The following is a 19,970-nucleotide window of genomic DNA, read 5'->3' as shown; positions in this document are numbered from 1 at the left end:
TTCTTCTTTTCTGTTCCATTGTAGGAAGTGAATTGAAATGTATATAGCTGTTGAAATAAATTGAGCAAGCAAAGGTTTGAACGATTTCCGATTTTCGTAGTGAAATTGAGATTTTAATTTATAGGTCCTTTTAGAGACTGTAATGAAAATTTATTTAAAAGAAAGAAAAATTCGATTCATCCGATAGTGTCTATAGCATTTTGTACGTATGTATTTTCCCTGAACCACAATATATTTTTAAAACAGTTCGAATTTAATCATCGCGTCAATTGGAAAACTATTTCATCGATTGCGAATATAATTTTCATTTTCAGATAAAATCTAACCAAACGAAATTTTTATTTTAAGAATCGTTCATTTCTCGTCAAAACCATCAGCGTCGGGTAAAATTGTTGACCTGAACCAAACGAAAGACAACCAAAAGCAAACGACACCGTTAACTTTTTCACTTACCGATTGGCACGTTGACAGCAAAGAGAACGACAAGAGCGCGATGGCAGAGCATTGTGCACTGCATGGAAAACGCGATGAATCGTCGTCGTCGTCGTCGGTCGGTGGAACCAGCAGCTGTTCCTTTATCTACTTAACGCTGTCATCTTCCGCGAGAACCTCTGTTTCCAGTCTTCTGATGCATAGCATGCCTGAAACAATCGAGAACCATGGTTAAACACATTCGTTAATCGTTATTCTTTTTTCTATAATATGAATATTTCTGTGGCCATCCCGGTTGACAGATTGAATCGGTTGGCTCGATATTCGAACGCGTCTATTTTCGACGAACGGGACAGAACTACACTTCACCATCGTCGCGCTTTATCGGCCGTTTCCACCGAGCGAACTTTCGACTCGTGCAGCCTTGCATCGCAAAATTGACTACCCTAACCACTTCCATCGTCGTTATCTGGCCTCAAGCTGCTGTTTCTCCTCGATGATGTTCGATCCTGTTCCGCGAAACTTGACTAACAGCTCGGTCAAAGACGAACTCCGGCTGATGTTTCATGGGACGTGGATCGATCGCTTTGTTTCATAACCAAGCGACGTGTAATTGTTCAGAAAAATTTTATTTTGTGTAAATTTGTATGACTACATTGCGTTGTTATATAAAACATTTTGAAGTTTCATTAGCACTACTAAAAGATAATGATAAAAGGTAGTAGCATAGATTCAAAATAAGAACATTTGGCGTATCTAATACTATTAACTATTAATAATACCTTTACATCCTCATGGCGTCTTTCGCTCGAGATATTTATATTTCTATATTAATAAATATTTATATTATTTAAATCTATATAAATATAAATTTCGTTCGACTTTGTTGTCGACAAAATTGTTATCAATCTGTATACGTTGAACTCGGTCGAGCGGTATCGAAAAAAAAAAACGGCAAACGATAACAAACATATAAAAGAACAAATTCTATCAAAATACACTCATCGAATAAACGTTCTTCGTTTACATCGATCACGGTCGATTACTGGACACTGGAAAGCACGTGTCTATCCGCAACGCGCGTTTATTCGGCAAAACGAAAATCTGTAACGTATGGTTATTATTGAAATTGTTGTCTGACGGTATTCGGCGAGCGTGTTACGATTTCCCTTGCCACTGGACTAACGCGAGATTGTTAATTTTCCATATTCCACGGGACATGCGTTCACGGCGTTACGTTCCGCTTTGTGCACACCATTGAACAGATTCGTGGCCTTTCCGTTCGACCAACACGTGTAACGGCACTGATACGGTTTCGCGTACGATTTCATCCTCGATAAAGTATTTGTAATTCTAATCCGCGATCTAAACGATCGACAAAGAGTAGCGTAGACTCGTTTCCGCGTTGCCTATATCGTCGAAAATTATTTTGTATGGCCGCGTCGGCGACTTGATCGTTCATATTGGTTCACGCGTCTAGACAATAAATTGTTAATTACCATTGACGGTAGTTTGCTTTAAAGCATGAACAATGTAACGAGCGTGTGCCGCGACAATTTTACCAATTCGCGCGACATTGATTTTCAAAGTGATCGACGAAATTATCTGGCTCCACAGTTCACCGTTGCTTATTCGATTTGTAAGTGGGTCAACAAGTCTCGTTATTAGCTCACCGTGCCTGACTATTGTGCGGATATTTATCGATTTCGTGCTCGCTTAATTCGTTTGTCTCTAGTGCTTTTGAGAAAAGATTCGAAAGGAAAAGTGGCTGTGAAAGTTTCAAAATCAAAGATTCCAAAACAATATATAATAACAATTGCTCTTGAAAATAACGAAGAAAAATTTTGTTTTTAAAGTATTGATATTTATAGTATAATCGAGATAGAAATGGGAACTTTTGATAACCAGTGTATCTAATTTTCCTCGTTCATTAAGGAACGCGTTAATACTTGTATATTTTGACAAGGGTAATAACCAACTGCAAGTATGTAAATTATCATTGAAAATGAGCCATTAATCGTAACGTGTATCTGGTCGTTCGATAAATGAAATGAAAATTTTAATAGTAAAGTAGATACGAATTCATTTTTTCAAAATACTTTCTCAGAGATCTGTATCAAAATCTCCTTGTAAATCGCATAATCTTATAACATACATATTGGGTTGGCAACTAAGTGATTGTGGATTTTGCCATTAGGTGATATTAACAAAATTCGCAATTACTTAGTAGCCAGCTCAATATATGGTACCTTGGTAATTATTGTCATAACGAATTAAAACCGAAGAAAAAAGAGGATAAAGATCTGTAGTAGCATATGAGCGTAGAAAAAGTCAACGGAAAATTCAGATCAGGGATTGTACCTTTGAATACTAACGATTGTTTTGGTTTACAAAGTCTAGGGGCAAACGAAATCGGGAAAGATTGTTATTGCTGTTTCCTGTAGTCTTCAGCTAGAGTTATACAAGAAGGTTAATTTTATGTGGTAACGCTCGTCGCTCCCTAGGGGATTGATTGATTATTATCCTTTCTGCGATCGACATAATAAATAGTATTGAGCAAGCGACGATTATAACTGGCGTACACTATCTCCTGTACTTATACGAATTTTACTACAACTGACTATTACAAATTCATCCACTCGTTTCTCATCAAACAACCTACACGTTTAATACATTTCAGATCTATCCTCGAGGCGATTTAAATAAGTCGGGGTAAACGTATGCTATGAAAATTTGCGAAGCGCATGCGACAAGAAAGGTGAAGTTAAATGTAAATTGTAAAGCGTAATGTATGTTGCAAATAACTGACGGCGCTTGTGCGTTATACTGGCACGGCGAAATTATTTAAATTGTAACGTACGGTCTAACTACAAATAAATTACACGGTGAAATGTGTCGCGTGTCGACGAATATAATACCTCGTGAAACGTGCTAAGTTTCTACTCCATGTTAGACATACGGAGAAGACGATACCATAAGTTATATGAACATAACATCGCGTGATTATTGCATGCAATATTGTTCTTGTAATGGAGCCAAAACTTAATACGATGCGACAGTTACTTATTACTAAAGATTACAGAAATAGATTAATAAGTTTACATTTGTACTGCTTGTTACACATTGTTTATAGTATAGATGTAATTAAAATGGAGATTTAAAGAGGAATATAGAGAATAGGTCACAGAATAAAAAGTTTCTACTGTTAGTTCAGAAGATTCGTAGATGAAAATCGATAATAGTATTATCTTATATATATAATATATATTATATATTGTTATTACTATTATATTTACATATAGTAATTTATTATATATACATAGATAATTTTAAGTAATGACATACGTTAAATGTACGATTTCTATCATGAGTGAAGCATTGTTATTCCTCGAAAGAAGAAATGGTCTCATGTTACAAAGTGAGATTCAGTTCGTTTGAACTGCGAACCTTCGAGGGAAAAGAACGAGAGCAACTTTGTCCAGCCATCGTTATACACGTGTTCAATGGTTACTTTGAGCGCCGAATCTCTTTATAATAGAAGAACGAAGTCACTAGTGCAACCTTACAGTTAACGTTTCGCCTAACTTCGAATTTTTGACATCGTTCACATTACGAGAGAATCTTCGACAGAGAAGCTTCTAACATTTACATCAAGATTCTTCGTTGTACGATCTTACTTAAAAATTTTAGATAAATATACCTATTATCGCTATAAAATTATTATAAAATGTTATAAAAGATCAAAGTAATATAAAAATTGCCTAATAACAATAGCAATAAAATTTCAATGTCACGATTTCACGATATCAAAATTTCATTATCAACTAAATTTGGCCGAGAAGACTTCTAACTATCTATCGAATATACGACTTTCGAGTAAAAAATGAAATTCAATTTCCACGTGACTCAAAGGAAAATCATATTGGGCGCACTCCGTGCTGGTGAAAATTTTGATGGCAATATTTGCGAAACCACTGATTCCTACGTACGTCTCCGCAGTGATGGGACGACGAGGCGACGTAAAATGCGAAACACGGAACACGAAATACTTCAGTTCGTTATTGGCAAGGTAAAGCCGATCTATACCACAGCAGAAATAGCGGCGGCGGATGCAGCACCAGCACCGCAAGCAACTTTCACGCAGACAGCTGAACAAAAAGAGTCGGCGAATGGGGTTAACTTTAATTTACATTTACTTCTACTTATGTACTACTATATCTATTTACAATGCATGTATGTGCGTACATATCCTTGTCGTGGTGACTGCTGCGTGACCACCAGCTGCGAATGTCTTGAGTTAACAGTAAGACAATTTCAAAAGACAACTCTTCCTTGCGGAAACGCTTGCATTCCGGTGCATGTGCCTATTAAAAGAACGTGGATCGCGTACCTTTCTCTTCATTTTTTTTTCTTTTTTACATGGTTCACGGTATCTATTAGAGGTCAGTGATTCAAGATATTATTGGCTTGTCGGGAAAGTTCGTAAGGAAAGGTAAAATACTTAAAGAATTTTATAGAATATTTACGATGACTTTTTGCGAGTTATTGGTTAGCTGCATGATCGCTCTCCTGAAGAACTTTTCATCCTTTTTAGCAATCGATCGCTTCAAGTGGTTTTTGCACAGTCCTAAAATGTTCTGTATCTTGTCATTATAAAAAAGTTTTGCGTTGAAAAACATCTTTGCTATTAACCGATCTCAAACTTTTCTCATTAATTGCCACATTTAACGTCCAACTGAGGAAATTCGTCTCAATTTAATACTTTGTTATTTCACATTTCCCAACTTTAAAAACGTTATGAACTTTCCGAACGACTTAATATTTTAACAAACAGTTATCTTTACCTTCCTTCCTTTAGTGCAGCGAAAAATGATGATAACTGTGTCTAGATATACCTCAGAAAGGATACATTTGAGGTTTCTTTTAATTGAATTATACTAGGTACAATCGTCATATTTTTCTTCTTTTCTTATTTTTAAGGCAGTAGTAACTGATATTCGACATGAAATACAAAACTCCGAGAAAAGAACAACGTGTTGAACAAATTTCCTACGTTTTTCACTCGAATAGAAAGCGAATAGAGCTGGAACTTCAGTTGCTTTGAATTATTCATTAATCGCTAGAAGAATTCATAACTCGATCTACCGGTACGTGTTCGAAAAAAGAATTACTGTAAAATATCTTGACTCGGTTTTCACTTAAGAGTCGTCCATGTTTAAAGCAACTTTCCATTCCGCATCTTGCGAAACTACTTGTAGGAATCGTGCCGCATTTGCATAAATGTTATCTTTCAAACTGCAGTTCTTCCTCGGCGACGGTTTTACTTTCTGGTTTCTGACAGTCGGAGTGAAAACCCGTGTTGTTTACGATCTGCTAAATAAAATGTAAATAATGTGTCAACATATACATATACTTTGTGATTATCGATCATTTGCATTCAAGAAAATAAAATATATCTCTTTCGTTCAACTAACATCACTTTCTATAAATGTATTTTTCTTCGCATTTTATTTCGTAATTTGAGGAACAGGGATCCGTGAAAAGGAAACCGTAGCAACACGCGTTGCACGTGTAACAAGGGCTTACGTGTTTAGATTAGATACAGATTAAAGCGCACTCAGAGATGGGCTTAGCGTGAGAGATCATTTGTCCGAGATAATTATTTTTCAGGTATCATGCGATGCTTGCAAAGTACGTGGCTTCCTATGGTTGATTAATGAGACGATCGAGGACGCGTTGAAAGACCATAGAACAGTTAATATATTCGTTTCTATCTTTTCCTGAATCGAACCTTGACAAATAAAAGTGATTTTCGAAGAGCAAACACGTTTAATTTGTTAGAACAATGTAAAAGAACAAATTTGAATTTTCAGCAGTGTATCACCTTCGAATTTATACCAGCTAGAAATTATACCGATGTCAAAATTTATCTGCAATGTAAAATGTCTATATAGTAATACTGAATTAGTAAGATATTTCAATTAACAACAAAATTTACAATTTACAATTTACAACAAAAGGACGACGTATTTACCAATTGATTAGTCGTTATTCGATATATTCAAATTTAACTTATTTATAAATAAATAACTACTCCATGCGTCATGTAAATGTGTTACAGTACAATGAATAATGCACGTATTACGTACCTTATGAATCTATGTGTAATTTTATAACATAACAATATACAAGTAAATAAATCAAAGACATTTTAAAAAACTTGCACGTACAAAACAAACTCTATATAATCGTTGGAATTGCTATAATCGCGTCTAATATTCTGTTACATTAATATTTAAATGAACTTTCGTTCAGCCCCAAAATGATCGTTTGATCATAAATGCAAAAACCTCGCGTTCATTCCGATGCAGTCGATTTCGAAATAGATAGTTTAAATAAAATTTCCCAGTTTCTTGATCGTTTCATCAAAACGGTTAAAATATTCATTATGGACCATTGATCCTGCACGAAGGCCCACGCTATGTAGCCGAGTATATGCGCGTATATCGTGTCAGACCAAAACCGCGACACTATCACTTTTCCGATGATGATCGTTTGTGGCTGCGCAGGTATTTCGCTACAAGAGTAGACGAAATTTACACGAAAATAAATTTGAAACGTTGCATGAACACCACAATTTCCGGAACGCTTTATTCAACGCGGCCTCACTCCCCTATTGTTCCCTAATAAAAATAATATTCCGCGAACGCAGCGCAACTTCCTAATTTTGATTCTCCTACTTTCAACAAATGCCCTAATTTTTTGAAGAAACTTAAATTAGAACGGAGTTTAAATTAGCAGGAATTTTTACTCGGTCGAAATTCCATAATTACTTAATCTACACTCGTGTTTAATTTATTTTTATTCGGTTACGTTCTACTACTATATTCTTTGTTTGTTACTGTGTATTGTTTTTCTGTTTGTTGCTTTGCTTCATTTTTAATAAAGTATAAGAGACATTTGACATTTTAGAAACGCTTACGATCCTAATTATTGGTCAGTTATTATTAATTAATAGCTACTGTTATGCTTTTTAAAGATATTTTTGGATTTACTATTTCATAAAAGTGGAGTAACAGTGCGAATAAGTATTTTCGGGTAATTACTTTCCGAATTATAATTCGTATCGTAGTATCGATCCCAGTGTCCAGCTCTTCTCGTTCCCTTGAGCAACTGGCTAAGGATCGTTGATTCTCTTCGAGACAGTGCTTTCGTAAGCGAAATTAAATCGAACAAGTAAACAGCTGAAGCGGGCAACACCGAGCTTTTACTTTTAGCGCATGCCATTAAATAAAATATAAAGCGTGACGATAGAGCTATAAATTTCTTAACCAAAAAATGTCGAATATATTTAAACGACTTTTTAAACAATCTATGTAGTATTAAAATTAAGTGCTACAAAATTATTTTCGCAGATAATATATCTCAATATTCGAATCAACGATTTATTTTAAAACGTATTTCAAGTTTGCCATGTACTCAGACACGTTTTAAGAAATGTTTTTTTTTATCAACGAAGTCAAATATTTCATTTAACTCGAGTATTTAGTCTTCCCTTAACTTCTGCGTTTACATATTTGTCAAGTTTTACACATATTTGCAAACTTATTAAGTTTCTAACTAATGAAAAGAATTTGATAGATAAATCGTTGATATGCATGCTCGATACTAAGGAAGTTTCAAACATTTCTGTAGAATGATTATTAGATAGATGTTATCTCCGGGGACGTGCAATATTTTCGACTGATACACATTACTCTCTAGAGAACGTTAAGTACACTGCTACGAATTAACCATCGCATAAAACTGGAGACTATAACAAATGTCCCTTAAAGAATACAAAAAGTCATCTTCGAGTAAATCTACGGGGACTGATATTCAACGAGATGTTTTTATATTATAGTTCTTGAAATACACACACACACACACGTACGCACGCACGCACGCACGCACGCACTATCTATGTCTCTTTCGATTTTTTCTCATCCTTCTCTAAGGTTTTAATTAAATCAAGATGTACGAAAGTGGCACAGTGCAATCCATTAAACAACCAATGAATGAACTATACCGTTCAATTTTTTTAACTGATATTATATCATTGATAGTGTTAAATTTAAAAGGTTCTTCAAACTGAAACCTTTTTAAAATGTTCAATAATATAGAAAAAGCATTTATCGAATGAAACTTGTGGAACCAGTACAAAAATAACAAATTTGTACTGAAATTTATGTCAACTATTTTGACGATAATTAAAAGCAATTACTTTTTTTACGTGGCTTGCTATTCGACTTTATACGTTACTTCAAAATGATCACTGCCAGCGCGAGCATTGCACGTACCGATTGATCTGCGTGTTTTCATTGAAACTACATACAGAAACAGATAAATCCGCGAGAATTTTTTGCGTCTTTTACAACGAACCGGATAAAAGAATTATCGCGCTCTAACGTAAAACGTAAAATATTTGAATGGGAAAAAAACGTTGATCGATTATATTTTTACAACTATCGGGGAAAACAAGTCGAGGGAAAAACAATCCAGCAGGGAAGAATAACATCATCAGCGATGTTCGATTACAGTTGTACAAATCGAGAAATATGTGCAATGCAACTATTTTCGGGAATCGTATTTTAATTGAATTTAAAGCTTTCTACAAACACTATTGAAATACTATTTTTACCTTTAGTAACAGAGGCGACTGAACTAAAACATTGATATTTTGTACCCAATAAGAAATGACTGAGGATTATTTTCTTTAAGACAAGAGAATTTTTCCCCAGGATTACTAAGAGCTTCGTGACCTCAACTTGCATATGCATTTCCCTGTCTGACTCAACCATCGACGATATACGAATATCAAGCAGCAACGAACTCTAAAATTGCACGAAACTGAAACGCGGTGGTAGTGAGCGAATTCGGTTCTCTCAAACTCGAAAGCTCCTTACGCGGCAAAGTCTGGCGATGGAAATACGACGAAATATGACGAGGCACGATTACATCCGTTAGTGGTGTCGCAACGTTCAAACACAATTTCCATTGAATATAGAGGAAAGCGATTGCACGCTCGCTGGAGTTCGATTAATTCGCATCCCCGTGCGAATAAAGACACGTAGCTGTGTCTCGAATAAAAGATAACCATCTATTGCCATATGTGTTTTCCGTTTTCGTGTGCACGATGCGCATCCGTGAATTCGTGAATATACAATGACACCGATCTTCACTGGGGTAAGTTTACGACGCTCGCTCTTCGCTTTTACGAGTTTGTCAAGATGAAACGACTTCGCGCGAACTCCGAATCCTTCTTTTCCGCCGGTGGTATTGACGCGTGAGAACGTTTCCTTTCAACTGTGGCTCCGACACTGTCTCGTCCCTAGACGCCTCCAACACAGTGATCGACTAAAGTTTAAGACTGCCGGACTCCCAGTCATTGAATTTGTTTCTTACTTCATTTTCTTTCTGTCCTTCCTTACGGGGAGAAGGAAAATCGGAGTCGGAAGGAGGCTCCAAACGCGTCAACCGCCGGCAGGTAATTTCCGTAATCATTGAATTTTCGCCGGCTTATGTTCGTTAAGTTAGTGCCAACTTTGGTCTCGCTCCTCTCCTCCCCCCCTTTTTAATTGAAAATTTATAAGCCTCATCCGCGTGCAAGAACATTTCGAATAGTTTTAATTGGAACAGTGTTAATTAACGTAGTCGCGCCGTATATTGGCGATTTTATTGTTAGACTTACGTGCCAAGCAAAGAGATTAATTTTGACAGCACCCTATTCTCGAATGTAACATAAAAAAATAATTGAAATAGAAGATAAAGCTTCACACCGATAAGCTCGAATTGCTTTAATACACACTTACAAATAAAATACCTGCATCAAATGCTGTAACGGGTGTCATTTTGTTTCATTTTCATAGCTTATATAATAATGTAAGATGCTATATTATTCTATTGCCTTGATTAATTTCTTCACTCTACCTTCTTCAAAAGAAAATCTGGCTTCCTGCCCCTATCAAACAACATTCCACCATCCATTACATCTAGTTTATATTCATAAGGTTCGTTCATTAAAAACTAATTTCTTTTTAATTGGACCGCAACCTGGGTTGACATTGTTCTGTTTGTTTTGCCAATAACTGACAAAACTGACTTGAACCGACTTCTTAACAGGAAAATGGAGTACGGGAAAGGAAACAGGTGCCATCCTGATTGCATGTAATTTTTCTGCTAATTTGCAAAAATTCAAACAAAGAAAATTCCTTTTTAGATTAAAGCGACTCAACATTATGGCAAACATGTTATTTTCACTGAAAGGGGAATCGCATTGCCAAAAATATATTTGTTCACAGTATAGGACAATAGGAGAAAAAAAGCTGTTGGTTTTCCGACGAGTTTGGCTTGATTTCCTACGGGATACGACGCGTAGAATAACGGTTCGTGACATTTTGGTGTCTCTTTTATGGAATACCATGAATTTTTTAAAATATTCCCCTTCCGCTCTAAATCGCGTTAAAATCACATTATGCTATTGCCGGATAACGTTACTTTTTAAATTACTATTGTAAGAAATTATTAGTATATAATGATGTTATAATAAAAAAAATTAAGTACACATTTTAATTTTTCGTGATGGCGAATAATGAAATTTTGGTATCTTTATTATAAATCATCCCGGTATTGAATATATCGAATTTGGTAACAAATTTCCTCTTCCTTAATGTGATTATTAGTTGACGAGATGATGAAACTGAGTAGATTTATTTATAAATTTCACAAATGACATTTCTTATGCACCAATCTAATATCTTCGCGATTTTCCCCAATATTTAATTAACTGAAATATTCGAGAGAATTCTTGAATTATTTCCCGATGGCACTCGCGAAAGTAAAGAGTTAAAACACTCTAAAATTCCTGTACAATGTTTGAACACGGTTCACTTGAGGGAAGGAGAAAAATGGAAAGATAGGAATAGGGTGAAACGTAGTTAATCGCGCACTCTGCTTTCTGCGTCATCGGGTTCCGAGTGTACTTCCATTTAAGTTGGTCTTTATTTTTATCGAGGGCGTAGCGGAATTTCACGATTAATTTATATGTTGTCGACCGTATTGGAAAGCTCTCATCCCGGTCGCGATACCAACGTGGAATCACTTTTTCACACTTATTGCCTTATCGAACTTCGAACGTCCTTAGCTCTGGAATGCAAATCACTAGAGCTTAACTTAGATGAACTCCGAAAAGTGTGGGGTCTGACGACGAAAAGAGAGATAGAAGGAGGAAATGAGACACGGAATCAGGCTAAAGATGAGAGTCAGAGGTTTCGAATTACCAAGTGAAGAATCCCTTTAAAAAAAAAAAACAAATTCAAATATCCTGCGTAAGAAGAATTTGCAAAATTTGGTAGACGCGGAGGATGCAAACAATTCACGTATGAAATTTTAAGTGCATTTCAAAAGTGTGTATAGACAACGTGACTTGATCTTAACTTTGTGAGTTATTTAATACGACGAAGTTTAATTGTAAAATTATACGTAGATCACGTCGTGTTAATTCTTTACAGCCATGTATCTTAAAAGTCGACAGCATTTAGATGTCGAGAAAAATTAACTATAAAAGTGATAGTGTACAAATCAATACTGCAATAAAAATATGTAAAATGTAAATAGGTATAATTATAGCTATAATTCCGTTATTCAATTATCAGGTAAATCGTGAGATTAACTATTCGATTCAAGCTGTATGTGTGATTATCGGAAATTATTACCAGCTTGTTAATAAGATTTTCCAAAGATCCCTAGATCGATTAGCACTCAGTCAGATAAAACTGAAGATTTTCAAGCATAAACACACGAGCGAAATCGAATTTCCGTAATCATGGAACAAAGCTCGGATATTCCTTCCATACGTAATTACCCGTATCATTTAACCGATATTTTCGTTAGCGCAAATACCTTGTAATTCCCAATGAACACACGAAAAAAATTATATCGGTATATTTGATTGCAAATAGTTTAGTAACTGGACTCTCGAATGAAATAATAACGACTATCTAAGAAAATAACAATATACCAATTATTTGATTACAAACATTTACAAAAAGTTTTTCCATCACAACTTTCAGGTTGTTTTCGCCCTCCTAACACGATACGCAAAGAAAATAAGTAAAATACAAGTTAAATATTTTTTCAACCGCCACGTCATATATCAGTCTATATCATCATAATCCTTGTAGTGCAAAATATAAATTAAATTTTAAATAAAGTACAATGTCCAAAGTTAATCTAAACAATCGTGATCGCCTATAATCCAATAAAGATGTCAATTAATAGATCTTGTTAGTCCTACAACAGGTTCATAATTTTTGGACACGTATCGAGAAAATTATGTCGTTGGCCAACGTCATCGCTCGTACCATATAACTCGCGACAGAATAATTTCGGTGCTTTTCTGGTGGTCATGGAATCATCAAAACTTTGCGGTTCGCTGAAAATGGAATCAAAGAGTATCGAGTAACGATTTAACTGCTGTGTGGATAGTCCACCATTTGAATCACGATACTCGAAATTGTATCCCGCCCATCAAATAATTAATCCTGATCGATCTCTTAACGACGCGCCGATATTTCCTATTTCGGAATTTTGATTTTAAACGCACGCGACGTAAAAATGATCATCGAACAATTTGGGTTATATAATCCCCTTTTTCACGCTTTGAAATCATACACTTATGTGTTTTATCCGACTAAAAACTACGTTTTAAAATTGTACGAATAAAATAAAAAAAAATATTGCGCCATTTATGATGGGCGTAAAATACTAGTGGCAATATGCGCACGAAACCTGCACAGGTATTTAGGAAATGCATTGTCCATATCGTTAAACAAGTTATTTAGAAGTCGAACTGATTAACTCTATCAAAATTAATCGTTTAGCTTAAAAAAAAAACATGTATTTTAATTCTAAGATTAAGAAGTATGCAGAACACAGAGTTGATCAGTTTAGCTTCGGCGTAGCTCGATGATTTGAGTAATTGTGAATATCGGCAAGTACAAAAATCCGTCTAGTCCCCGTAAAAATCCGTCTAAATCCCGAAAAAGATACAAGAAACTATCGTCCTGGATGTTTTTCTTTTCAATAGGGAATTTGGCGCATTTCTTATTTTTAGTATTTCGTAGGTCGCCACTCGAGTTGCATCTGTTTGAATACAACCGCCGACGAACTGTTCCATACGGTGCGGCGTCGTACTCGTACGTACAATTTTCTATGAGGACATAAGCAGGCTAAGAAGGAGTTTGAAGGTTCCTCGGTTTTCTCGTCCGACAGGCTACCTCTTGCATCACAATACTTCTCCAATTTCCTGAGCAGAAGTTACGGGACGCGTTCCATCATGACGTCACGGGAACAAAGCTTTCCCCCTATCCTGTTCACTTTTCGTCCTACAACCCTCCCATCTTTCCCCTTATAACCGTGCATACGCCATTTTCTCCCTCTCCCTTCTGTTACCCCTTTTGTCTGTTACTCTTGCACGTTCGCTCTCGCCTCTTGCTGCTCGTTCCTCTCTGTCTGCCTCGCTAGTTACGGCCGTGTGGTCTTATTGCAGCTTCGCGTCGCCTCGTTTCTCGCGTACTTCCAGTGGAAGAAGGTGGGGTAAATAACCATGATAGTAAACTAAGTTTGCACGAGAAGCCGAGACATCGAAGACTCGCGCTCGCGCGCGCGCCCGATCTTCCATCCATGATGACTTTCCTTCGACACGTTCGATCGTTAACCGCACACTGGATCCGTCTTACTTTCCAATGCGTCTCTCAACTTGCGACATTTCTCATTCCACGACTACGATCGCGCTGCGTTAAAGAGACCGTGTCGTCGTATCGTGATGTTCCATTGTCACGGAAGTTGTACCGAAGATAAAATCAAGTTTTAGGTAAACAATACTTTGATCTTAGAGATACTGAATTGTCGAGATTAACTTGATCGTTATTGTATATGATCCAGAGATCCGAATAAAATCGGTACACGAACCGAGCTATCGCGATGTGTACGTGCAACTGTGGATAAATACGAACGTTTTAAAGCGGAAGTCTAATAGATAGAGGGGTAGAAAGAATATTTATGTTCATAATATTTAGAAGGAGTAGAAGCGATTAAGAAAATTTCAGTACTTGAGACCGTATAAATTTTATAGCAATACAACACAGGGATCGAGATGCTAAGTTTACAATCGCTCTTAATCCGTCCCTATAGAATATTTCAGCCTCTGCACATTGCAATGGTTACGTTCGAATAATAGCCTTGAATGCATGATTTATTCATTTGGAAATTTTGCATAATTGGAAACATCTCCTTTCGCATTCTGTTGAAATGCGAAAAGATATCTGTAGAATTTCGAGGCTGTCCGATCGTTTTACTGTTCGAATTCGAAGGAAAATTGAACTTTCCAATAATTACACAATATTTTCAACAAATATCAGTCTTATTTCATAAAATTGTAAAATCTAGATAGAAGAAACAGCGAGGAAAGAGATATTAAGCGAACCCTTGGAATTCTCTTTCATAGTCACAATGGTGAAAAATAGAAATCGATAATGCGAATTGACCGAGAAAATTTGCGAATGGAACGTTGCGTTAACGCAACGTTGGCCGTTAATGGTTTAATATCGAATCATGAACATCGTGAACATTTTCAATGCTGGTGATGTCTTAATTAAAAAAACCGATGCCGATAATATTTCTATAGATAACGATTTCTAACGATGCCTTTACATCAGTGTATACGATTTATAATGAACGTGCTTGTTAAAGTAAGTACATTGATAGTATCCTCGGAAATCTGAGTATCTTTCCACGTTCCACCCATTGTTCCCTGCGTAACCTGGTGCACAACGCACGATCCGAAATTCGTGTAAGTGCGTTCTGAGCGCGTTCACCGCGCATAATCTTGGAATAAATTGAGCCGGTACTATCGTTACACATCGTGATACCAGGAAAGCAGTTTCGCCGATTACGCCGAACCCTCTGACAAAGGGAAGCCTGCTCCACGACGCGGCGCAGCGTCTCGCTTCTGGAACGTAGCAAGACTTGTTATCCCTTATTTGATAGCTGCCCGAGCAGAAATCTGCAGCCTCTCGATCCGTCCAACGGTTCGCTTTCGTGCTCGGCTCTGTTTCCGAGCACAAGGGTTAAAATTGCGCCCGGTCACGTATTTGCACCGTGTTATTTCCCGATATTTTTCAGAGTAATTTCAGTCTACGGTATTTCCTTAGCGATTGAACTATAAGTATAACGAATTAAAAGTATTTAAGAGATGTTTGTAAAATATCGACCATATATGCAAGTGACTGGAGGAGCTTCAATCGAAGACATCTGTACCAAACAAAAAAATGAATTAGAAGAGATTTGTATTAGTTGGATGATCCAGTTATTAATGAGTAGCTTGGACTAATAATAAATTATAACATTGATAATTTTCTTGCGCGGAATGTGGAAAATTTATTCATTGATACTAAACTTTAAAGATCAGAAACAACAAAGTTTAATATTAAACTGTGCAGTTCGGGAACGATAAAAATCTGAGAAATTATTATACTGCCCAAAAATAGCTCGAATATCTCAATAATTAATTACGTAGCAAATTTTTCACGAAGAAATATCAATCTGCGATGTCAATTACATTCATTTGGGTCCCTGAAAGCCTCAAAAATCTTATTATCCCAGATTCAGCGTTTATTTCACATAGACGGGCAAATGATAAAGGTATGCCACTCTCCATGGGTGTTTCGTTCATCTGAGTTGCGAAGGCCGCGGCGACCAGCCGTATAACTCGACAACGTGAATCCATTTAAGCCGCTCGAAAGAGGCACGCTCTCCGATTCCACTCGATCTTCGTGCCTGACGTGTAAATGCCGGGGTTAATGCGACGCGCTCCATTAAAGTCGAGTCTCGACACCCCGGAACATTGCTAATTACACGTGGCGCGCATAGCCCATGCTCACCAGTCGCCCCTCCTTCTCTTACCTCCCCCTTTTCTATCCTTTTCCGGATTTTCCTTTCTCCCTCTTACCCTCTAACCTATGCTTTACGCGATGTCTCCCTTCCAACTTCCCTTCGATTCTTGCACAGGAACTTTTGCCCTGTCTGCCATTGATAAGCTGCTTTCTCTTTGTACATCATATTTACTATAGGAGACGTTGTTTAATTTTTTAATAGAGGACCTTTAGAATTCAATGCGTTGTCAAGCAATCCTATGTGAAAACTAACGATGAAAATTAAACACTAAAGCTTTCTTATTTTTTAAATTAATTTTAAAATTAAAAATTAAAATTGAAAATTAAAAAAATATACAATCTGTATGTATATAGTTCATAGATAGCGATGTTCGTCACCTCAGAAGGAGATGGGCTAATTTAAAAATATGCATGCATATTCGCATCGTTGTCTGAATGTGTATACGTTAACGTTAATAACTTTTCTGTTTATCGATGCACAGTTCCGCGACATGGCATTAATAGCTTCATTAACCACAGCTATTTTGAAACACCTACAAGCTCGGTACACGCTCTTTGCTTGACAACAGCTCCATCAGCCTTTCTCTAACTTTCTTCCTCTTGTTTCACCTACTTTTTGGTTCGTCTGAGCAACTTACGACAAGACAAGCCAAGGGATGGAAAGAATAAAACAACGCCCTTTCAGTTTCCACTTTCATTAAGTTACTTGCACAAAGGAAACGCGGAATTAAAAGCAAAGAAATTTTCTTTTGAATCTCTATCGATTAAATCAATTACATACTCTAATAAGGTATTCGAGTAATTCAAAGATTATTGCGTTACACGTTTAGTAATGACAGTGACGAGTCGATGTGACTCGATTATTTTGTCAAATGAAGGCGACGGAAGAGAAACATAGTAAGTCACATTTCTTGTCCTTTTATGGGGAAGTAATTTTTAACTTCAATATATTATAAACAACACGACAAATCTGTCTTCGCATTTGATTTTTCCATTAAGTGCGTTTATCCACTTGAACATTTAAGATATTTATATCGATAGAAAATCGAGGAAAGTAAAGTTATCATATCATTCTCGTGTGGTCATCAGATGCCATACACTACTGTTTCCGTGTCTAAATATATTAAGACAAAGATGTACTACTTCTATAATTGTTTTAGTCTCGCAATACGATCTGTTTAACAAGTTTCCGAAGAAAAATCACTTTACTAAAATCACGTTACATTTCCAAAATTTATTTCCGCATTCGGATAATCGATCAAAGCGGAAATCCGGCGTTCCTCGTAGCATGCTAGTTCAACGAAAATTTCTACCTGAAAATATTCCAATCCACAAAACTTGGGTTATTCTCACACGAGCGGTCGAGGCATTAGAAAAGCTGCAGATCGTCTTCCACGCTGCGTTCCGCTAGGGAAAGATTGAAAAAGTTTCCGTCGAAACGTCAGCCCCGCAAAAATACGAGTTCCAAGGTTGAATTCGCGGAATTTTCCTGGCAACTCGTCACGAGGTGCCGGCTAACAAACTCGCCATTAGGTAGCAACGGTTCGCCCGGCTGTTCCTGACAATTGCACGGCCGACCATACGAAAACGTACACCGAAGAATTATTGCGCATCATGTGCAGCTAAACTCGTAAGATTACTAACACGATAATTCCGAATTCATTCCCCTTCCGCCTCTCAACCACCGGATTAAATCCCGTCCAGACTCATGTTCATAATACCTGTTGTGTCCGTTGCAAACTAGCCCCTCTAGAATTAATTTCACCGGGAGAATACTGCTATTCTACAACCGTTCCTCGCCTACGGCAAAGGTTCGTTAAGGGAAAGCAAAATCTCCAACCTTGATGAAATTAAGAATTAGTCGAAGATATGAATATGTTGATCTTTGTTTCTTTTCGAATGGTCTTCTCGGTGATACAATTGCAAGGCTGTAAATAATTCTTAACTCGTGACAATTTGTTTTTTATTTTCATTTAATTCTACTTCTGCGTTCATCAATATCTCTTATTTCTTGATCGAACAAAGATCCGAAACTGACAATTCGTTTGAAAATATATTTTATGAAACATGAGCGAATTTGGAGGACAGATAAAATAATAATATTCCCTATAAATTGCAATGTAAATCTGATAAACGTATGCAAATTCTTGATCAACGCTGAGCAGAGTATCGACGGAACAGCCGTGAATATATCGCGATCCGCAAATAATTAATACGGTGACAGAAGAAGTTATTAATCCAATGCGCGGTTTCAGCGGTCAATAATTAACGATTCAAAAGGTAGAGCTTAATTTGTCAGTTTTTCAAATACGGTTGAGCAGGAAGGTCTGCCTGTCTGGATGGTTGGTGGAATAGGAACTGGTTGGAGATTCAGTGGACGCAACGCGCTATTCAGAACAAAGCGGTCCTTCTGCGGCCAGATAATTGCAAATTCCATTTCGACGAGGCAAAACCACGGGAGCAATGTAGTATGCCGTCGTGGAAGCGCATTAGTGATCGAGCTGATTGCACTTTTACCAAGAAACGGTGACGATGCTTGGAGACACCGTTAAGGAATGCGGAAGTAACATGCAAAAGCGGAGAATTCCAATTGACTCCCCCGCTCTTCGGCCGCAATATCTTATTACATATTACCGTCTTCGGAATAACGATGAGCTCTATACTCTTTCCCACTTACGTGACCAAGAAAATCCAAATCGTTGTGTTTTCTTTCCTGTCTGGGAAAATTTCGTTTTCCTCTAACATTTCTTCGATTTAATGTACGAAACTTAAATATACGTTTCACAAACATGGCAGAATAACATTTTGGAGCAATTTAAACCACATTTGTAGCGTAGAAAAATTTTATTAGTGATTATTAATTAGCGATCGAGAAATTCAATATTTGTTAACTTTTAATATTTCTGGCATTAATTCGTACAAAATTTGTACGCCAAACGGTACACGCATAGCGGTTTGTTATCCAATACCGTAGGTCCAGGAAATCCACATTTTAATTAAAACAGCATACCGCAGTATAAATTTACGTGTCACTTTTTTTTAATTTCCTACGAAATTGCGATCTTGTTAAAAGTGTCCAAATAGTTATCATTAAATTCGTTTACTTACATGATTGAAATATCTCTTTTCGACTAGATGTTTGTCAAATTTATATTTATATTTTATTTAGCTTTATACCGTCATATAATTATATCTAGGTATATGAGATTGAAGTAAAATTATGAAATTAATTAAGATTCTTCGTCTCTTGCTGTCACGTAGCTTTCATTTCAGAATCGTTCAACAACGTCGAAAGTAGTTTTATATTCATTTTTATGAAGCAAACAGGCATACCGAGCACAAGAACAAAATATATAATTGCATAATGCAGATTTTCAAGTAGGACATTATACCGGCTAACTACCAAATTGCATTACGTGGTTGCATAACGCATTCAATTTTCTCAGGTGTTTCTAGTGTTTTTCTCGATATTATCCAGTACATTGACTGGCATACATATGTAATAACGTTCTCTTCGGTAATAAATTGAGTTTTATTATTGATAGC

General features: G+C 36.6%; 1 protein-coding gene across 4 annotated transcripts in view; it reads right to left on the bottom strand.

Moving 5' to 3' along the window:
* Positions 1 to 19,970, bottom strand: part of LOC105666842 (lachesin) — a 224,584-nt gene that overhangs the window by 145,007 nt on the left and 59,607 nt on the right. For all 4 annotated transcript variants that reach the window (XR_007227608.1, XM_048414186.1, XM_048414182.1 and 1 more), the window contains exon 2: positions 454 to 641. Coding sequence is in view for 3 of the 4 variants with exons in the window: in XM_048414186.1 (XP_048270143.1) it covers positions 454 to 517 (64 nt within the window). In the remaining variant the exon portion in view is untranslated. The remainder of the gene's footprint in view (positions 1 to 453; positions 642 to 19,970) is intronic.

This window comes from Bombus terrestris, chromosome 2 (assembly GCF_910591885.1).
Source record: "Bombus terrestris chromosome 2, iyBomTerr1.2, whole genome shotgun sequence".
Taxonomy (NCBI): domain Eukaryota; kingdom Metazoa; phylum Arthropoda; class Insecta; order Hymenoptera; family Apidae; genus Bombus; species Bombus terrestris.
Note: the sequence above shows the minus strand (reverse complement) of the source record. Positions and strands in the feature narration are given on the sequence as shown.